General features: G+C 38.8%; 1 protein-coding gene across 1 annotated transcript; it reads right to left on the bottom strand.

Moving 5' to 3' along the window:
- Positions 1 to 9,631: 9,631 nt before the first annotated feature.
- LOC131252102 (probable F-box protein At2g36090) lies at positions 9,632 to 11,032 on the bottom strand. Its single transcript, XM_058253003.1, has one exon. The coding sequence runs from the start codon at positions 11,015 to 11,017 to the stop codon at positions 9,932 to 9,934; it is 1,086 nt and encodes a 361-aa protein (XP_058108986.1). The 5' UTR covers positions 11,018 to 11,032; the 3' UTR covers positions 9,632 to 9,931.
- Between the last annotated feature and the right edge of the window lie 12,616 nt (positions 11,033 to 23,648).

Here is a 23,648-nt window from a genome sequence, read left to right as displayed (position 1 = left end):
CTTGAACTTTCATTAGTTTAGTTCCCCCATGAAGTTCCAATACAATGATCACAGGGAATTCAAGCATCTACCATGCCCATAGACAATGGTGGATCATAAATTTTATAAATCACACAATTACAAAACAATTAAGAAGATAATAAAAGCTTCTTGAGCATCTACTATAATTGTAGTCACGATAAATCGTAGAATACTGAAAATATTCTTTCATTCAAACTAATAATTAATGGAAGTTCAACATAAACTTGAATTAAAGTAAACTAAATATTAAGAATAACTATAAGCTTCATCCCTTAACCTTATCTAAGAGATTAGCTAGTCATAGCTAACTAAAAAAAACTTTAAAGAAAATTTCAAAAAAAAAAAAAAACTAAAAGATCTACAAGAACCCATAAAGGAATCGAAGTGAAAGAACGTTGTCGGAGCTCTATATAAGCCTTCTTTCCCTTTTCAAACCCTGGAAAATAATTTGGAATAGTCCATGAACTCCTTTAAATAGTTTTAGAACTCAATATTTCGAACTACCTTAGAAAAGTTCACAAACCGACTTTCAGTTTACATAGTTATCGTGGCTTCGATGGAACCTTCGATGACATCGAAGCTCCTTCGATGACACCTTTAATGACATCAAACATTCCTTCGATGATATCAAAGAGTGTATAAATCTGTCCAGCAACAAATTGAGAAAAATCATGATTTTTTCGATGGGATCGAAGTTGCTTCGATGGAATCGAAACTTACTTCGATGTCATTGAAGTCTGTTTCTATAATTTTTTAGAACTATATTTTTCTAACCTCGGAATTTCATAATATGATTTTTTGGCCTTGAATTTTCAAGATTCCTTTTCCTTGGTTTCTTCACTTTAAATCTTCGATTCCCTTCATTCCTCACTTGGTTTCCTTGGATCTTTAGCATGTAAATTTTTCACTAATGACTTACAAATCTCTAATTTTTCATTATCTTCTCTTTGTGTTCTAAATCCATCCATTTAAGCGCATATTCATCATAAGCTTCCGAATCACCTCGCATAACAAAAACATATATTATTAAATTGATTTAACACTTAAATGTCATGATAATTAATGTAATTGAAGGGTTAAATATGCAATATTTGAGTCTCAATAGTAGCCCCTACATTTTTAAGCCCAAATGTTATCACTACCCAACAGAAAGTCCCCAAAGGTTTAAGTCTAAAAATTATCTTTAGTACATCCTCAAGTGTAATGCTTATTTGGTTATACCCCGAATGACCATGCATAAAGGAAACCATCTAATATCTAGTTGCTCGGTCAATCAATTGATCAATCATAGGCATTGAATATTCATCCTTAGGTGTGTCTTGATTTAAGTTCTTGAAGTTGATACAGACTTGAAATTAACTTACCATTTTTCTTAATGACCGAAACAACACTGGAGATCCATTCAACATATTTGATGGGTCTAATAAACTTTGCCTTCAATAGCCATTATATTTCTTCTTCTTTTCTACTAACTTCAACCATCATTCATCTAAGCAATTACTTATGTGGTCAATACCTTTCTTTTATGGGTAACCTATGCTCGACTAGATTTCGATCTAGTCCAGGCATTTCATGATAATCCCATGCGAAACATTTAGCAAATTCTCTGCATATGGTTTTTTTTTATCCTTAAGTTTATTTTAACTAGAGGATCCTGGACTTGGGCTTGAGAATCATCTAACTTTTCTAGGGCCCATTTAAGATCCTTCAATTTCATGTCACCCTGGGCTACCTCATCAGCCAGTATTACAATTCTAGCCATGTTGATGTAGCATTCATTACCATACTAATTCAATATCTCATCGAGATGTCTTATTCTAGCTATGAACTCGGCCATTCTTCCCTTGATTAATGAGGGACTCATCATGGGACTTCTTCTATAGTGCAGCGTAAAACTGCCTGATAAGGCAATATAGCCTTCAACAGATCATTATTTAGCTGTAGTACAGTAGTTATATCTCGCACTGTGTTGTTCGGATTAATGGCGACATCTATCCTAATTAGACGTCCATATTTATCCATTCCAGTAAAACGTATTGGTCTGAACTCATTTCCATAAAAATAGGCTTTTAAAGCATTGGGCATTGGTAAAAATGGCTTGTTATCAGCCAACATTAATTCAACCTTATCTTGATTTCAAAAGATGACGAATTGGTGTAAGGATGATGGGATGTAGGAGAAAGAAAGTATCCAGTCTCTTCCAAATAAGGCATTGTAATTTGACAAAAATTTCGACCATGAAGAAAGCAGCCAACACCTTCTCGGTTCCCACAGTTAACTCGATAGGCTAGACACCATGTGTTTATGTTACCCCTCCAAGAAAATTGTTGACCGTGACTTCGGTCGGAATTAGATCATCCGAAGTTTTTCTTAATTTCTTCATCATTCTAGCCAGGAGGATATTCACAGCTACACCATTGTCGACCAGGACTCTGGTGACAGAACATTCCTCTAAATGAATAGAAATGTATAGTGGTTTCAGATGTTGAGTCATAGTGTGAGCAAGGCTTTGTATGACTACCTTTTCAGAAAGCTTACCTCAATGGTGATAGTTAATACACTCTTAACTTCCTCCTTAGAATAAAAGGAATCATGCTTTATAATTATAAGAGGACCAAATTTCTTTACATCTCATTCTATCTTGCTAGGCTAAGATGGTTTACCGTGAAAACTCAATGGTAGGGTGAGTACCATATTACAGTCCATTACAACCGGTAAAAGTGACCCGAATTGTATTAAATGACTCGAACATTGCCCCCCGAACATTTTCAAATCCGTCTATTCTTCAATGTCTTTCGTTGTTAGATATGTTCTTCTTTCATCAAGATTGGGTGAAGTTTTCTCCAACAATTTGCTTTTATGAGGAGTTCCTCGATCAAAAGATCGTCACCCAAAAAGCATTCATCACTAAGGTATTCTGTTGATCCTTTAAGGTCAGCACCTTATTTATTAGGTTGTTGGTCTTTGGAATCTAACTCATATAGAACATGTTCTACAACCAAATCCATCATGTTCACAGTTGTCTGTTCATCTCCTAACTATGGAATCATCGGCATCGGTCGTGGTTGTATAGTCATTATCGAAGATTAATTCTCTACAATGATCAGTTGTCTTTGCTTAGTAGCCTATTGCCTTTAGAATGCCGCTTCTGAGTGTGGGTCATTCCTTCATGCACAAATAGGAACTTAGGGTGACTAACCCTCCTCTAGACTTCTTTCTGAGTGGGAAGAGGTTTGACCATCCTACACCGTAGCATTGGAGTTGGTCGAAGATGGTTACTCTATTGGTAATAAGAGTCATTATTTGTCATTTACGTGAAACATGGTTTGTTTGGCTATTCGGTCGAGGAAACTGCCTAATCGGCCGAATTAACCTTGCGCATTGCTTGCACAAATGCAGCCTCCGGTTAGTGGGCAAGGTTGTTTTCAACGGTACTATCACACTCATAGCCGCTTGCAAAGGCATCCTAAATCTTTTGTTGGGTTGTTTCACTTCAAATTAATCATCATAAGGCTTAAGATTAACTTTTTGTCGTGGTTGAACCAACTTTTGAGGATTAACCGTGGCCATGTTATGATATCCATGTTAAGTGGAAATGGATCAGTATCGATCTGCATTATTTCTTTTTCCTTCTCAGGGAATTTAAGCAATCCTCAATCAATGTTGTCTTGGATGACATTCTTGAAAACGACACATTTGTTAGTGGAATGGAAACGAGTTCCATGCCATTTGTAATACTCGGTCTTTTTCAATTCTTTGACCGTAGGTATTTTATGGTTGACAGGAATTTTAATAAATTTCTCAACCAAAATTATATCAGAGATCTCATCGGCCTAAGTAATATTAAACATATATATCCTTTGAGTTATCTATGTGGTCTACGTTGTTGTTTCTTCTTTAACCAACACGAAACAGACAAATTGTTGTTTGGTTACAACTTCGATCGTTGCCATCTCGTAATTAAGACCATAGTAGTATGTTGTAACTGACAAATTTTTTTGCCTTGTTTCTTCTTGAATGAGAGCTTCATACCAGGATACCTTTCAAGTTAAATTATATAGATCTGTAAACTCTATTCCACTGAACTTTTTATAGAGTTTGTATTCCAAACCATCTTGAATAATTTGTACAAATTCAATATTGGTCGTAACTACTTTGCAACGGCTTTTCACTATTTTAAATTGGGTGATATAATTTTCACACTATTCACCTGGCAACTGCAAAAAACATATAAGATCGGCCATAGAGAGTTCCCTACCCTTATAGAAGAACTAGGCATGGAATTTCTCTTCTATTTCTTACCACATTTAAATGGACTTCTGCAAAAAATTAAAGTACCAAGTGAAAGCTACTATGGTTAAAGAATGGTCAAACAATTGTAATTTATAATCATCATTATTTACCATTTCTCTATACTGCATGGTAAATCGACCTATATGCTCTATAGTCAATTGACTAGTGTCACCTATGAATAGTATAAAATCATATCAGTAATTTCTCGGCAATGGATATTGCTGATCAATCAACTCATGATAAGGTTTGTGATAGACAGGAGTGGTCGTAAGCAAAAAACTTGGCCTACTACTTCTTGGATTAGTTACAAAACTTTGTTATGGTCCAAATGGTGAGGTTCGGCCATCATAGGTGGCTTAGGACCTATTGGGTGTTGTTCTCCATCGTGAGGGATATTCCTAAGGAAGGGCTGCCCCCCAAGTATTTCTTGATTGTTAGCCTCAGGAAGGAAATGTATGTTCTCCTATTCAAATCATCTAAACTCAGCGGGTGGATGAGCATTCAGCACTTCCTGTAGTGGAACAAGATGTGTGTTCTGGTGTAAAAGAGGTACTGGCAATACTAGCACCAGATTTCTAACAAAACTAATCTCAATAGTTTGTTGAGGCACAACAAGTGTTCTTTCAGCAAAAAATAGGAATCATCATATTCAAACTCTTAGTCAAACTGGCCATCCATCTGTTGAAAGTTTCAGCCTGAAGTCGTGAGTTCTCCGCCTGAGCTCATGACTGGTCTACAATATGTCGAATCCTCATTTACATATCGCAAAGTCCGGACGACATTATCTCAAGAGGATCAATCTAAGGTGAAGATACCCTATCCTGGTTTGGATTTGGCATTGAGTTCGGTTGTGGATTTAATATCTCAGGAGTGGGCTACACCTGCATATCCTCCTCTAATATTTGCAAGAGGTTCATTAGTTGCAGAACTATGACGAGTATTTCTCCAGCTCGTATTTTACTATTGCATTGGTATATTTACCAAAAATCTAGTGTCCCACCCAATGTGCCAAAAGTTGTTGGTACTCGGTTTGTTTTTTGTCATGTGTGATATATGCGGGCATGATAGAACCAATTGCAAAGCTCGATTCAAACTAAACAACTTGACCCCAAGCACCAAAATAGGAAGATGCATCAAATGCGATCGTATATGACCAAGACCTAAGAAGATTGGTCGCCTATTCAACCACTTGCAAGGTATTTTTAAGAAGATCAGGCGATTATTGGAGAGTGGGGTTTTTCCTCCAAATATGGGTCGCACCTTGCCTTCTGTTCGAAAGGACTTCTATAAATGGAAACGGTCAAACAAAAAGAAAATATTTACAATCGGTCACAAAGAGATGCTGCAAGATGTATTTTCTAAAAAGATGAATTAATTGTATTGATATTGGGAATAGTCCAGGGTAAAATCATAGACTTGGATTACAGTTAAAGATTATCGCTAACAGATTATGACTAAAGATTACTATTACTGAATTATCGCTTCGCTACTCCTATGATAGATTTAAGTATGATAAGGAAAATAATTAATTGGTTTAATTGATTTGATATGAGAGGAGTTGCTTTGTTGATTTCTTATGTTATTTATAGATCTCTTATACGGCTATCTTTCATAGGTGTCTCTTTTTATTGAGTGGTTATGATAGTTGACTCGTCTCCACGTTGGTCTTCTACATCATTCCTTCTTCTCTTGACACGTGTTGTTTTTTAACCAGTCTTTTGGCTCGACTAATTTTTGCCTCTAGGTTTTTTAGCCATGCCACATCATATGATTTATAGTGTCAAACAGTGCCAACTATAATTCCATGAAAAGTTCTCTAAATGTCTCTGAAAAATTTTAGCATGATATATATTTTCATGAACTGTATACTTTTCTGAGTGGCTCAGGAACGGTCAAAAATATCAGATATTGGGTAAAACATCCGCTTGTTGGGAATTGAATTATTTCCTTAGCAATGCTGCAATGAGCTCTTGCTGGTCTTCTTAGCTACTTTACATTAATGGATAGGATGATGCCCTGCCGTGTGTATTTAATGAACCGTATACTTTTCTAAGTGACCAACTCAGGAACAGTCAGAAATATCAGATATTGGGTAAAACACATACGCTTGTTGGGAATTGAATTATTTCCTTAGTAATGCTGCAATGAGCTCTAGTTGGCCTTCTTAGCTACTTTACATTAATGGATAGGATGATGCCCTGCCGTATTCATCCAACGATCAAGTCTCAGTTAGAGTTGACATTCAACCTATACTTCCTCCAGAGCAGTTTCCGTGAAGGGGTTTATACACATGCTTTTTCAGTTCCTGTGGAGTCCGCATTTTAGCATCGATTTTGCTAGTAAAGGGGTTTGTAAAGTGCAGCCAAATGCATGCCATCAACTGTTGTTTGGACCAAAACAGTGTTTTGGCTAGAGGTGTACACGAGTTGAACTGAGTCAAGCTTGGCACAGCTCGACTCGACTCGGCCACTAGCTGACCTCAGCTCAAACTTGGCTTGGCTTGGTCCTCGAGCCTGACTAGCTGGCTCAACTCGGCTCGGTCAGCAGATCGGGCCAGTTCGAGCCAAGATCAAGCCGAATTCGCTTGTGCAGCATTTTCACAAATACATGGACCGCGCCTTCAAATTCTCACTTATGTAAAACACTAGCAATAGTTTTACAAGCATTTCATCAAACACCTTGTAGGCAATATCAAAATCAAGAAAAAATAATATTTGTTTGATGAAACATATCTATATTGCCACCAACTGACACTTCGTTGAGTCGTTTCATCAAACACTTGGGTGAGCAACATCAATATCAAAGCACCCGAGTCACCGAACTAGATAGATTCGAGTTACGTTCGATCCAAGTGGAGTCGAGCTCGAGCAAGCTCGAACTCAGTTTTTGGGTCCTTACACGTACTCCAGTGGTAGACTCTTAAGAGTTTCAATGCCTGGTTGATGGTTCAAGTACCCATGGGTGGTGAAATCCCACCATGGCGTGAGTGTGTGGTGGTGAATGAACGTATGTAAGAAAATAAAAGAAAAAAAAGCTCGGACTCTATTTGAAAATTTTTTCAGCTCAAAAAATCAGCTCAACTCGGTCAAATCAAGCTTTTTCGACTCAAGTCAAGCGAGCTAAGGGAACTAACTCGGTTCGTGTGCAGCCTTAGTTTTGGCCTAAAAAGCCTCTCGAGAAGTAGCGTCCAAACGGGCACTGAAAACCACGCCCGTGTACAGCTATTGTTGTGCAGATGCACGGCACTAAAGACCACACCCATGTACAGCTCCATATGAAGATGCTTCTCTATGATGCTCTGCACGTAATGCACAAGCCTGGCTGCGTATTGATTACGAATAGAATATTAATTTGATTGGAATATCCTAACAGCAACTGTCAAACAGTGTGACGGTGGGTCCATTGACCATGTGCTGCAATGACGTGGTGGTATGCACTAGGGTGGCCCACCCTCAGCGATCAATCTTCGTTTTGGTCTCGAGAAGTGCGTCCCCTGGTGCAGATATTGCAGTGTTCAGATGATCCTAGCCTTGCAATTAATGGATTTCCTCACTGAGTAAGAGCCACGCTTATTAGTGGTACCCATCCATTTAAGATACCATGACGTGGCCCACTGGCTCATCCAACCTGTAGAATTTTACACCACGGTCCTACAGTCGGACCCATGGGGAAGCGGATTGGCTGATGTACCACACACCAGCTATATAATTGGTGTATTGACATCAGCAAGTTGTGGGTCTAAACTGTCCATCTATTTGACGAGCTGGACTTAAGGCTTAAGCAGATAAATAAGACAGGTCTAAAGATCAATTGGACTAAGGCTTGAGTGAAAAAATAAAACAAATCTAAAGATTAATTAGACTACATTGAGCATTAAATGTCTACCATTGAAACCTTTTTGGGGTCACGAAAGTTTCAGATTAATATGAAATTTGTTTTTTCTCTTCATCCATGTATTAGTGGCCTTATTAAAAGATTGGATAGAAAATAAACGCTTGGTGGGCCTACGAATTTTTTAACATGAAAATATTATCCTGGCTGCTATTTTTGATGTGGTCCATTTAAATTCTGAAATAATTAATTTTATGTCTAATGCTCGGAAATAATCTCAAAATATGGATGAACGGTGTGGATTTAATAAATACATCATTGTGGGTCCCATGTAACTTTTGTTCTCCTTTAAACCGATAGTACAACTCAGAGCTCGAGGAGCGTCGGTGCCCGTCTCCGCAAGACACGTATCTACAGCCGACATATATATATATATATATATATATATATATATATATATATATATATATATGTGGTGTGTGGTACACCAGCCAATCCGCTTCCGACCCAAGGTGGGGCAACTATATCGACTGATCCACGGGGAAGGGCCCAAGTATGATGTATGTCCACAGACGAGTATGCGTTGTACCCATTTCCTAACAAAACAGTACCGTCAAGTATTCATCTCTTCAAGATCACGTCTGGTCAGATGGTGAAAAGAAGTGGGTCTCAACTCCTTCAACTCGTAGTAATGATACACGTGAAATGGAGACCGCTCATGTCAAGGTCTAAGCTAGCCCAGATCGTTTCCTGTCGGGGTGCGAGCAGCTAGTATCCAATTTTGGCCTACATAATTACCATACATGACCAACGTGTGTGTCCCACCTAATGACGACCGGCCTACTTTTCTGCCAACCCGTAGACATGGCGGAGCCCGTCTGAAGTACCGAGGTACCATTCTGGTCCCGCTTGCATTTACCAAATTGGATGATAGGTAGTAGTAGCCTTTTCCAGAGTTCGTGGGACCCATGTTTCAGAGGTTCAGATCAATAATAAGATTGGCCCCATTCATAATGGGAAAATCGTGACCGTATAATAGGCAGATGACTAAAAAATACAGAATTTATAAAGGATGTGCTCAGAAAGTGTTAACTATGAGGGTCTCTATGATGAGGGTCATGGTTCGATGATGTGTCGGCCATGGTTCGATAATGGGTTTGGAATCCTTACCATTTACCTGATTTCTAGCAACTAATTAAAAATAATAGAATATAACAATGTACCATGGCTCCATGGACCAAACCATTGATACGCGGGTTTGGCTAATTGTACGCACGCCATGCCAAGAAACATCTGTTGAACGGGCTACCGTGTGCCCATATGAATGGTTCAAATCCAAGATCCAAAAATTAAGCATTATTACAAGAATATAGTTTCTAAATGGCACTACTAAGAATAGGAACGGGTTAGATCAATCTAAGAATGCAATCCGGGGAGGAAACTAGCCGCCCCTTGATATGATTGGCAAGATCCTGACCCTTCAACAGATCACTAAGACAATAAATTGTTTAAAACGTTAGGGGTTCAATGGCTAGGATGTACATGATTTACAGTGAGATCCTACACGGAAAGCAAGAATATCAGGAGCACTCAAATCCCGAACACGAAAATGTGTCTTCCGATTACATTGTATGGTACAGTTCCGACTTCCAGTATGTATAAGTGGGGCGCAGTGTCCCTTGATCCACACCATTTCATAAAATGGGGCCTCAACATATCAACGGCTATCATTCAACACAGAAAAGAGGCATTTACGGACTGATGGGCCATCACTGAAGTTTCCTCATCACCGGAAGAAAACAAACCATAGAAAAGAAGAGAAAACATGGACGCCCAAAAGAACACAAGCCAAATCCAATCTCCCTTCTCTTCTCAACTTCTTCTCCTTTTTCTCCCTCTTTCTCCTCACATACTCCCCATACCTCTCTCTCATCCTCTCTATCTCCCTCTCCTTCGTTGCCCTCCCCCCCTCCATCGCCCTCTGCAAAATTACCAAACTGTCCCTCCCATTCAAGCTCATCCCATCCATGTCCTCCACCTGCATGCTCACCTCCCTCACCTCCCCACACTCCCCACACGTGACCAGCACCCCGCACGTAATCCACTCCCCCTCCGGCTCGGCAATCAGGACCGTCGCGAACCGGGCCTGGATCTCCCCCGACAACCAGTGCCGCTGTACGGACACCGGCCTGAGGCTGGAGAGGTTCGCCGCCCGGCCGCCGGACGGGTCAATTAGGATCCAACTCAGCGTCAGGTCGGCAGCGAGGGTCTCGCCGGAGATCTCCCCCGGAGGCGGTGGCGGCGGCGGGTCTTTACGGTCGAGGGCGTCGATGCGGAAAGGGGAGCTGAAGAACCAGCCGGTCCGGGTCTCGGTCTCGAGGACCTTGGAGAAGACCGGGATGCCACAGTGGTGGAGATCGACGGCTGAGATTAGATGGTGGAGCGGGTGGGGGACACGTGGGGAAAGAGGGTGGAGAGGGAGGAGTGGAAAGGAGTCGGAGAAGAAGGAGTGGTGGGCGTCTGAGAAGGCCGTGGAGATGAGGTGGGAGACACGTGGATGGTCGGATGAGGGCCACATGGAGCGGCAGAGGTTGTGCCAGAGGCGTGGGTCGGAGGAGAGGGCGTGGAGGTGGGAGGAGGCGCAGCTGACGGAGGCTAACGTGGGCCCGTCCAGGAGCTGGAGGATGTGGGTCAGGATATCGGCTGGCAGAGCGGAGATGGTGGTGAGCCCAACTCCGCTAACGGTTGCAGATGAGGGAGAAGCCATGAAAATGGGGCGAACGACGGGCAAAGATGGGAAGCAGATGTAGGTTCTGGTAAAGAGCTTATATAGAGAGTAGACTGAAGAGACACTCGCGTTTATTGGTGCCATACGCACCACTTCACGCCTCACACGTGACAAAGGGAGCATATACTCGTGGGTAATCCGAGCCGTAGATAAAGTACGGACCGACGTTGAAGATGACCTGGAACAAAAATAGATCGGTTTTGATATTCGGGTGGAGAGATCTTGCAAACGGTCTAGATTCATTGCATACGCTCGGCCATCTAATGAGTGGCATCGCCTGATTCTTCTGAAGAGTCGTCTTAACCGCAATAGCCACCTTACACACGGATCCGATCTCCTGCACGTGTGCCATTTTCGCATGCGCAATGCTTATTAATGTGCATGTGCGTGTTGAGAGTGCGCGAGTATTGTACTTCACAGATATTTCGCCCGCCCGATATATTAGAAAAGCAGCAAGGCGTAAGATTTTTCAGAAAAAACTTTGATACTCTGAAAGCGTTCGACTGCTGATACACATGCACTTAAAATTTAACAAGAAATTACACCATTAGAAAACAACAAAGTCCAATTAAAAATTTATCGCTATCAATTTAAGTATATTATTGATAAAATAAATCATGCTTATTTAATTATCAATAGATTAGTGAACATTTATTGAACGGTTAAAATGAAAAATATGCAATGGTTGTATTTCAACGGAAGTGTTTAGGCTTAGTCTTGCCTATGACTGTTACATTCAAGACTGTGACTCCGAGACAGTACGTTTTACAGTTTGATAGGTTTATCTTGAGTTATTGTAGGCCATGTGTACATCATGTGATTGGCCACGTATTAAGTGCGTAGTGTGTCATACAAACTGCCGGATGGTACACTGCCGCTGCTGGACGCATTTGCTACTTAAGTGACGTCACAATTTTTTTGGGCTCCACCATCATGTATGTGTGGTCAGAAACATGGTCAACTCTCTCGGGACTTGTTAACAGAATGCATACCGAGGAAACAAAGGACCCCGGCTCGGTCAGAGATACTCGAATGCTTAATTGAAAAACAAGTTATCTAGATCCAGCAGTTGAGGGTTTACTGATGCCTAGATTTCACCTTTAAGAAACGTTGTTATTTATAGCTGCGGGTGAAGGCAGTATAGACGATGATCTTCCTACTTGGTAAGTGTGTATTATAAAGGGAATCTACCACCTATCGTGTCACAATTATCTTCCAAGATTTTCGGTGGAGATCTCAAACAGATCTCTCTAATAACATTTTCGTGTGGTGGAAGTCGAAAAACATATATGATAGGAGACCAAGGTCGAGCATATGAATTGATTTTTATAATCATAATGATGAAGAGTTATTTGAACTGGCCTCTCCTACGGGTTATTGCCGATATGCCCGTGAAGGTTATGTTCGAGCACGGAGACTGAACTCCCTTCCTTGGTGAAATATGAATTACATTGGAAATGATCATCATCTCCATCTTATTATGCGGTGTAAGGACTTTGCAGCAATAGAGCCCCTTATTGATGACGAAGGTCATCTTCTGCTTGTCATATGGGTCCATTGCGATCTGATTATAGCTTGAGTACGCATCTATAAAACTCAAGAGCTTGTGCCCTGCAGTGCTGTCGACTAGCTAGTCAATCATTAGGAAGGAAAAATTATCCTTAGGATAGGCCTTGTTCAGGTTTGTGTAGTTGACACAGACCCGTCATTTCCCATTGAATTTCTTCACCAAGACGACATTGGCTACCTAGTCGGGATAGTAGACCTTCTAGATGAATCCAACTTCCATGAGCTTACCAACTTCTTCTCCAATGATGGCATATCGTTCTGGTTTGAACATTCGTCGCTTCTGCCTCACTGGTCGTTGGCCGGGATCAACGTTCAACTTGTGGACCATCACTTCTGGACTGATGTCAAGCATGTCTTTGTGAGACCAGACGAAAATGTCGACATGGCGTCGGAGGAGGTCCATGATCCCATCTCGCAGATCTGGAGCTAGCGATGAATTGACCTATACAATGCTGGCCAGGTCGGACTCGCTGAGGGGGATGGATAATGGGTCTTCCAATGGAGACCCCCTCTCGAGCAACTCTTTGCTGGTATCGAGGGAAGTGATGGCCATCATGCGGTGTTGCATCCTTAAAGATGTGGAGTAACATTGGCGAGCTTCTTGCTAGTCTCCTCTGACTTGCATGACACCGTGGTCGGAAAGGTGGTAGGTTGATACCACCGCTCATATGGCGTTGAGGGATGGTCGTCTGAGGATAACATTGTAAACAGAAGGACAGTCGACCACAAGAAAGTCGATCATCATCGTCGTCTGATTTTGCCCCCTCCCCGCAGTGACTGAGAGATATATAAATCCTTATGAAGTGACATTTTCTCCCACAAATCCGAACAGAGGGGTTCTGACGAGTCGGAGTTGGGATCTTCCAATCCCCATTTTGTCCAAGGCGACAACGAAGAGAATGTTGGCCGAGTTGCCGATATCCATCAAAATTCGAAACACTTTGCGGTTGGTTATGCTCATAGTTACCACTAGGGCATTGTCATGGGGGTGGTGGACCCTGAAATTTCCGTAGAGCCACTATTATTAAAGTATGGAAGTATGTCCAAATGTCCTAGAGGGGGGTGAATAGGACTTTTCAAAAATTCTCTTCTTATAAGAACAATCAATGTCTCACTTAAACCAAGATGAATAAGGCAAAGTAATTATATGGTATTCAGTTCAATAGAGAGTCGAAAATCACATAGGCTTACATAAAATTTATATGTAAAGAACAAGCTTATAAGGATGGTATATTTGATAGTGTGTGGGATGTGATTTCTATCAATACTTATACATTTATTAAATTATGCATCATAATAATCATTTGATAGATATAAGTATAATTAGATCAATGTACACAAAGCAATCCTAAACACAATCATATATAGTGGTTTGGCTACTTGCCTACTCCACTCCCGGCGGACCCACTCTCTCCTAGAGTGTACCGGATTTCAGTATTCAATAGTTTTAAATCAAGTTAACCATGAACCTTAACAGCCTATACTAGGTTAACTAAGGAGTCTATATACGACAACCTTAGAAGCCTACACAAGGCAATCAAGTCCTATATAAGGACATAACTACGAGCCTACACAAGGCTACCTATGCCTACACAAGGCTACGAGTCCTACATAAGGACCTAACTAGGAGCTACACAAGGCAATCCATGCCTTCAAAAGGATTTAAATTACAATCAAAATTAATATTATTATCATGAGAAATAGATTTGGATTATTTAAGAGCTATAGACTTACCTTTTGGAGCTTTGAAATTTAACTCATATGTTTGAAGTGAACCAACAAGTTCCTCATCTTTCATGTGATCTGTGTTTCTAAGTTCCTGAATGGCAGTCACCTTGGAATTAAATCTCTTTGGAAGTGATCGCAGTATTTTTGCACGACTTTACTTTCTGAGATACTATCTCCAAGACCCCACATAGAGTTGACTATGTCATTTAGTTTCATATATAAGTCCATGAAAGACTCATTTTCTTCCATATGAATTTCCTCAAACCTAGTAGTGAGGATCTGAACTTTAGACTTTTTTATAATAGATGTACCCTCGTGTGTCATTTCAAGAATGTCCTAAGCTCGTTTAACAGTATCATAAGAAATGATTCTTTTGAATTCATCAGGTGATAGTGCACAAGTGATTGCATTTAAAGCCTCTGCATTCGCACTGCTCTCATTTTTCTAAAGAGTAGTCCACATATAAAATGGTGTTTCCTTTAAGGACTTGGTTCCATCATTGCCTAGAACTTCAAACATTGGTGGATTCCATCTAGTCACTGTGACTTACTACACACTTTCATCAATGGATTTCAGAAATATCATCATCCTGGCTTTCCAATAAGCATAGTTGGAGCTATCAAATGATGGTGGCCTAGTAATAGTTAGGCTATCAAAATTTGACATACTGAAAGCTCTAGATTGATAAGCTTAGGAAATAAATCCAATAGAATGAGCCACTTAGCTCTAATACCACTTGAAAAGGGCGAGCTCTCAATCCTAGAGGAGGGGTAAATAGGATTATGCCAAATAAAAAATAAATGCGAAGTATAAATACAGATAGCTGAAACAAATAACAACATTAATTGAGAGGTTGATACAAACCTTGTTTAAAGGACAACCTTATACCAAAAACCAAAGTTTATGGTAGGATAACTTGATTTCTTGAACTCAGTAAGGATAAAAAACTCAAACTAATACAAGAAGCAATTGAAACAAATCTAGCTATTACAACATTCACCATAAGTACATGAAATAAATACAAGCATTCACCACATATAAATCACATACATCATCATCCACCAAATTTCAAGAATTATAGTGGTTCGGTGTGTATACCAATTGTTCTAAAACAGCCATACCTACTTCACTCCCAATAATCACAACCCACGTGGTATTGGCTTTCAATATGAAAGAAGGTTTTCCAAGGTTCACCTTAAAACCTTTACAATTGTATTTTCAATGGGCTACCACAATTAAAAATCCCATACTGAGATTTTTTGGCTAACTTACTCAAAACCACAATAGAGATTTTTTGGCAATCTCAAAAATCAAAAGTTGTAAATCAAATACTTATCTGAAGATTCTCTTTCGATGTAGCTCGGTAGAACCGCTTCTTTGAATATGAAGATGTCCAATGTTCAATCATACAAATGGAAGGGTTCTAGTCTAAATGAATTTTAAATTAATCCAACCTTGGGCTACTTTGATTCAATTTCTTAGATCTCAAAAGGGGTAGATCAGAATTCCCTTTTATCAAATCAGATTAAAGTAGTAAGAGATCAAGAAATTAGAAATCAAAAAGCTAAAAAAAGAATCTGAAATTACCGTACAATAGCTTGACAATCACAGGGACTTATCTTTTAGAGTGGTGGCTTGAATCGGCTTAGAATGAATGAAAAAAATTGAGAAAAGTTCTCTATTTATAGGCTGAAAAACGATTCCCTCAACTGGTCATGGGAGTAACAAAATTTCAAAAATTCTGGCACAATCGGATAAAACTGACCCTCGACTAGTCGAGTAGGGCTCAAAATGGTTACTGGAGTTTGAGTCTATCTAGTCTCCACGACCAGTCGAGTAGGGTGCTCGACTAGTCGAGGACCTATCAAAAAATTCTAAAATTTTGAATTTAAATCTGGACTGGTCGAGAAAAATCCTGAACTGGTCGAGCCAGAGCCTGGACTAGTCGAACATTGACTAGGACTAATCGAAGCAAAGCCTATAATAAGCATAATGACCCAAATTAACTGTGCAATATGAATGACCGAAGCCTAGGGTCTTTCGAGGGTCAGTTATACCTGAAATGTTGAACATTGAACTTGTAGTTTTGGTAGATCTGGTAGATCTTCTTCTTAAAGTATTTGAAGCTTGAAATTGTATACTTGAAACTTGATCTTTTTCTTGACTATGAAATGACTTGAACTTGATCTTGCATTTAAAGTAACACTTGAACTTGGTCTAGAACTTGAACATGTAATTAAACTTGGTCTTGAACTTGAAGTTGATGTTGGACATAAAGTTGATGTAGATAGAACAATCTTCATGGCTTGTAACACATCTTCATATGAATGTGAACTCTCCATCATGAACAAATCCATCATTCCAAAGTGGTTTGTCACTACAAAATTTGACAATACAGGGTGCTTGATATACGATATAACACTTACAACTTCAATAGCTTAATCGGATACGGACTGTGTCGATACCTAATCTGCGTTCCAATGAGGAGCTTAGTGGGTCCGTACTCTTGCTCCGGTGGTAGACTTTAAGGAGTTTCAACACCTGGTCAAGGGACCGAGTACCCATAGGTGGTGAAATCTCACTACGGCATGAGTGTGTGGCTGTGTGTGTGTGTTAAGAAATAAAAATTAAAAAACAATTCATACCCATCCATCCTTTTTTTTTTTTCATATCATTGTTTTAAGGTAAGAGTTTAAAAATTGGCAGGTGTAATGCTCAAGCGTACCGCACCATGGGATTACAACCTTCGTAAGGGCCACAAATGTTTATTTGTCATCCAAAACCTATTCATGAAGTCATATTGAATTAGATGGAAGGAAAATAAAAATATAATCCAAAACTTCTGAGCTCACAAGAAAATTTTAATGGTGGGACTTCAATCCCCACCGTGTAGTCAATGGTTCACTTCGGCCTTATATCTGTGTTATTTTTGAGTCCATATCTTAAAATAATTCAAAAAATGGATGAAAGGCAATGATAAAACCCATACATCATGGTGGGTCCCACGGAGCCCTCAGTGGACGGATGGCAGGGACAGGATGCAATCCGCTTTCACAAACTGCTAGAGTAGCATAGAATTCCTCAGAGTAGCTAGAATGCCTCAACATTCTTTCTTGCTTTATCACTTTTCCTGATAAAGCTTCCAGCAACATTCATTGTGATCGAAGTGCACGTTCATAGACAGTAAAGCAGTGGGACGTGGATTAGCTGGTGTCCCTTACCCTGGCTAGGTAGCCGGTGGAAAAAATCTGTGACCTTGCCATGATGTGTTTTATCTAACTATTTTTACATCTCATTATAGGGCATGAACTAAAAAGTGAGGCAAGTCCAAGGGTAGTGGACCACATTATAGAAAATTCCTGAAGGCGAGAAGTTTTGGATCGTGCAGATATTTTTGTTTCTAACTTTATCAATGGGTTGGATGGCAAATCAAGATTAAAAATGGTCTCATTAAGTTTTTAACAGCACTAAAAGTCGGGCGGGTTGGTGCTTAATCCTAACCCAACTCAAAGGTCTTATACCTCAACCCTAACTCAATCCAATCCAACCTCGGGTTCGGAATTCTCAACCCAAGCCCAACCCAAGCAGGCTCGGTCAGGTTGACCTGGTTGGTTAAGTGGATACATAGTAATATTTTTATTATTACATTAGTCTATTATATTTCAATACATGTCTTATTTTTTTGTACGTATGATTTTATTAATTATATATGTAATTATTTATCATAAAGAACTTCATTTTTTCTAAATAAACAAGTTAAAATATAAGACTACTCCTTAAAAAGTCATATTGTGTAGCACACCATCTATTTGGGAGAGAGAAATCCAGCGTATCTTGTTATCTTGAGTCATCGGAAATGACATGGACCAATGAGACCCAACCGCACTGGAATTTCTTGTGCCTTCAACATGGACAATCCACACTCAATTATAATTTATAAGTAACTTATATATCGATTGGGCTCGGGTTGGGTCGGGCAACCCGAGACCTCAACCCGAGCCCACCCAAGTTTTATCGGGTTAGTGTTTGTACAGCCCAAGCTCGAGACTCAACCCGATGCATCATTCCCAAGCCCAACCTAATGTCGGGTTGGTCATGGGTCGGTCGGGTTAAACCCGCCCAACTTTCAACCCTAGTTTTTAACAGTGGGCATTCAATCACCATTGTTTCATATATGGCATGTTCTAGCTTTAAATTTATCTCCTTCTTGTGCTAGTTTAGTAATATAAGAAGGCAAAATGGATGTATGTTGTGGATATTACATAGTCATCATAATGGCCTCATAAACCATTAGATTCTAACGTGCATACATGCCGTCTCCAGTAAAGGAAGAAGATTAGTTATAAGCTACTCTTGTTAATAAATAGACAACATTCTTGTGATGAAGAACAAATCACACCCTAAAACTACTCACTAATGTTCCTTCCATGGCTAATTGTAAGGGTATAATTAACCACATGCCACTAGTATTGTATATACTAAGGTGTAACATGTCCAACACATTTAGAGAGAATTTACTACCAAGAAAATTAGAACTAAATTTTGGAGGAGAGAATATGCATTAAGTTAGACTTTTTTCAAGTAAAATATAAGTTTGTGTTGTCTAATGTCTTAAATCTGTATGTAATCGAATTTATCGATGGCATCGACAGACTAGTCAATCCCATCGAGTAGTTATATATCACATCGACAGCCCACTCGATTCCATCGAGAAAAATATGATTTTTTGCCTTTGCTCGTAGGACAATTTTTTAGTCCAAATCAATATGATCAAAGGTGGCTTCGATCCCATCGATGGGACGTCAATGTCACTCGATATGACGAAGCTCCCATCGACCAACTTGTGCATTTTTGCAGAATTGCGGGTTTTGTTTCCTATTTTAGTTTTCATCCTATTAAAGAGTTTGTAATCAAGGATTATAGCATAAGGAACGTGCTTAGGACTTTTGTGGAGTAAAGGAAGTTCAAAGCTAGGATTTTTGGGGTATCTAGGTTGTATTCTCGGATCGGTAAGCTCTTTCCATCTCTTGTAAACACTGATTCCATAGTGGATTCATAATCGCTTTATGCCGTAATTTTTTTTTTGTGAGAGTTTTTTCATGTAAAACCTTTTGTTCTATTTATTCTTGGTTAGATTAATCTCTTATTATTTGATTATAACTTGGGGTTTCTTTCGCGCATCCTCCAAACAAGTGGTATCAGAGCTAACGTTGGGGTTTTGAGTTTATTGAATCTAAAAACATATCTTCTAAGGGATCTAATATTAAGTATGAAATGGAGAAGTTTACTAAAAACAATAACTTTTAACTTTGGAAGGTTAAGATAAGAGGCCTTCTAGTTTAGCAAAGATTGCAACATGCTCTCCTTGGCAAGGTAAAGCATCCTGTATATATGACAGATGAAGAGTGTGTTAAACTAGACGAGAGGGCTACAACCTCGATACAATTGTGTCTAATGGGCAATGTCTTATATAATGTCATGGATTAAAAAACTGTCACAGGGGTGTGGACGAAACTAGAAGTTTATACATGAAGAAATCTTTGGACAGTCATCTGTATTTTAGGAAATAATTATACAATTTTAAGATGATAGAGAGATCTGATATCAACAAACACATGAGGATGTTCAATGAATTGCTTTATAAACCAACGAATATGGAGGTTCAGATTGGAGATGAAAATCAAAGTTTAATTCTATTGAATTCAGTTCCGCTGTCTTAAAAGGATCTTGTAGACACTCTGATCCATGGTAGAGATACCATTGATGTTAAAACTATCATCTCAGCCATACATGAGAAGTAGTTGAGAATGAAGACGCTAGTGATGGTACCTCTACAGATGCATTGGTTGGTGGGGAAATGAATTCTAAATGAGAAAAGGGTGATTCTCTATCTGAAGCCAAATCGAAATGGGAGGGCAAGATGAAGTGTTGGAATTATGGGATGACAAAGCATATGAAGGACTGCAGGAAGCCTAAGGCTCAAAAAAAGAGAAATTTTTGAGAATGTGTCAAAAGATGCCAATATAGTACAATTATGGAAGGAGGTGGATGGTGGTGATGTCTTGATCGCATCCAAATCTGGTTACATTAGTAACGACTAGATTTTCGATTCGGGGGCCTCATACTACATGACTTCTCATAGAGATTGCTTCACTAGTTACAATGAGTACGATGGTGGACATGTTTTTATGGCAACAACATTACATGTAAGGTAATTGGTACCAATTCAGTGTGTATTAGGATGTTTGATGGATTGTAGCGTATCCTGACGAATGTGAAACAAATTCTATTCTCAGGAAGAATCTTATCTCTCTTAGGGTTCTTGAGGAACTTGGTTGCAAGTTTATTAGTTATGATGGGGTCCTTAAAGTTTCGAAAGAGGCACTCATAGTATGAACGTGCGGTGGAATAAAAATCTTTACAAGTTAATTGGGAATATCAGGTGGAGTTACAACGTTTGTAGTGAAGTCCATTGAGCGAACCTAAAGGTTGACAACCCCAAGTGCACGGCTGTGATGTAGTTTTAACTTGTTGAGACATAGATCGAATCCACAAGGAATGAGGAACAAAATCTAAAACTAATTTAAAGATAATAGTTTGTCTTGGTTTTTAATCCAGCGAGGTAAAAAATATTTTAAAACAAATAAAAATGAATAACGATCTAAGAATACACTTATAAAAGTCACAATATCTTATTTACTGATTCAACTATTATAACTCAATTGGAATCGAAGTCCTATCATATCCAATTAAAAAATAATTATGTTAAAACAATCATCAATACCAATAAGAATATGAATTCAATTGAATGGTTATCTCATGAAGCACTCAAACATCAATCGTAAGGAATCAAGAGCGTCTAAAGAACTCTTAAGCGATAATAGATCAATTAATTATACAGATTATTTCCTTCTCTAATTCAAGCTAAGCAATTGTTAAATCAAAGCATTCATTGTAACCACAGTTCACAACAAATTTAGAAATCAATAACTCAAAGACTTTAAAGTAAAATCTAAATCAACTCAATCTACTATCATCATTCAAATCCATTATTTTTTAATCAAATAAACTAAATAATGTAATTAAATATAAGCTTCATCCTTTAGTCTTAGCTAAGAGATTAACCTAGCATGGCTAATATTCTAGAATAAAACAAAAACAAAAGATCTATTAGAACCTATTAAGAAATCGAAGTAGAAGAACATTGTCAGTGCTCCACCCGAGCTCTCTCTCTCTCTCTCTCTCCCTCCCTCCCTCCCTCCAAACCCTAGAAGATACTTAGGAACATCTTAAACAGCTCCTTAAATAAATTAAGAACTCCATCTTTTGCACCAACTTAAAAATTTAGTAAACTGACTTTGAATATATGCAATCACTCCCACCGTCGATGACATTAAACTCCCATCGAACCTATGTCAATGGCATCAAAGATCTACTCGAGGGATCAAGTAAGAACAAAAAACTGTCCATCAACGATTTTTTAAAATTTAAAAGTCTATCGATGGTATTAAAGCTCCTTCAATGGCATTAAGTAAGACATAAATTTTTGTCCAACAAACTTTTAAAAATCCTCGATAAGTGCTCGATAGTATCAACCTTCCATCGAAGTCCACTCGATAGCATCGAAGATCACTCGATGGAAATCAAGAACTTCTAAACTACTTATGATTTTCGCTTTTCATCTTTTTGTACTTGGTTTCCTTAATCCTTTAGTACTTCAAATCCTCCTTTAGGACCTTGGAATATTCAACTCTCCCTTGTGTCTTCTTTTGAGCTATAATTCCTCCTCTTTAAGTACATATTCATCCTTGAGCTCCAAATCACCTTGCATGCATAAAACACATAAGTATATCAAATTAATATTCAAATTCATGGGAAACGAATGCAGTTGATAGGATAAATACACAATATTTGAGTCTCAACATCCACATTGACACTTTTGTGGCATGTGCGTCTGGGCCACATAAGTGAGTGCGTTATGTAGGTACTTTCTGATCATAGTTTGATTCTTTTCTTTAAAAGCATTATTTTTCAAACATGTGAATATTGTATATATGGTAAATAATCTCGGCTAACTTTTAATATTGGAAAGCATGTATATTAGGGGGTGCTAAAGTATGTGTATTCAAATGTATGTGGCTTGTCACCTATTGTTTCCAATAGCAGGTCATTATTTTTTATCTCATTCATAGATGACTATTTCGGAAAAGTATGTGTTTATTTCTTGAAAATTAAATTTGATGTATTCACCACATTCAAGGTGTAGAAGGAAAGAGTTATGAAGCAAACATGGCAGAAACTGAAGGTTCTAAGCATAGACAATGGAAGTGAATTCATTTCAAAAGAATCCAACTAGTTTTGTAAAGATGAGGGGATCATAAGGCATAATAGAGTGAGGCACACACCTAAATAGAATAATATAGCAAAACGTATGAATAGGACTCTCTTAGAGAGATCTCGAAGCATATTGAGTAACACTGGATTGGGCAAGGAGTTATGGATTGAGGCCGTGAATACAACTTGTTATGTGGTAAATAGGTCCTCCTCTACGCTAATAGACTATAAAATTTTTAAGAGTGGATTAGTCATGATGTTGACTACTGAGGGTTGTGTGTATTTAATTGTAACACTTACTCTCATGTACCGTCAGTTGAGAGAGACAAGCTAGACCAAATGGCTAAGAAGTGTTTTTTTTTTTTTTGCTATGATGATGGTGTGAAAGAGTACGGGCTATATGACCAAGTCACACGAAATATCATAATTATTCGAGATGTCAAGTTTGATGAAGATTCCTAATTCTACAAAGATGATCACAAGGAACTAGAGAAATCAATAGCCATTGATGTCGATGTTGAAAAACAAGATACATAGGTAGAGCCTGAGTCATGAGAAAAGGTACAAGAGCAGGTGGAGCAGTTATCTTTCAAAAAAAATCCATTGAGAGATCACAGATTGCTGGTTAGATACAAGGATGACTCGAATGTCATATTTGTACTCATTACAGATGAGGGAGATCCGTCTACCTTATATGAAGCATTAGATGGTTCTGATGCTGAGAAGTGGGTAACAATCATGCATGATGAGATAAACTCTCTATATAAGAATGAGACATGAGAGTTAGTGGAGCTTCCAATGGGATAAAAATTGATTGGTTATAAATGGATTTACAAGAAGACGTATGATAGATACAATGTAAGATTAGTCACAAAAGGTTAGCACAAGAGGGTGTCAATTTCAGTAAGATTTTCGCGCTCATGGACAAGTAGGTGTCTGTCAGATTTTGTATTGGTGCTAGTTGCCCAATATAACATGAAATTATAATAGATGGATGTGAAGACTACTTTCCTACAAAGGGACTTGAAGGAGCATATTTACATAAAAGAAACAATAAGGGCTCGAAGTAAAAGAGGTTGAGAAT

The sequence above is a fragment of the Magnolia sinica genome, chromosome 1, assembly GCF_029962835.1.
Source record: "Magnolia sinica isolate HGM2019 chromosome 1, MsV1, whole genome shotgun sequence".
Classification (NCBI taxonomy): Eukaryota; Viridiplantae; Streptophyta; class Magnoliopsida; order Magnoliales; family Magnoliaceae; genus Magnolia; species Magnolia sinica.
The sequence above is the reverse complement of the archived record's forward strand: the minus strand, read 5'-3'. Positions and strand labels throughout refer to the sequence as shown.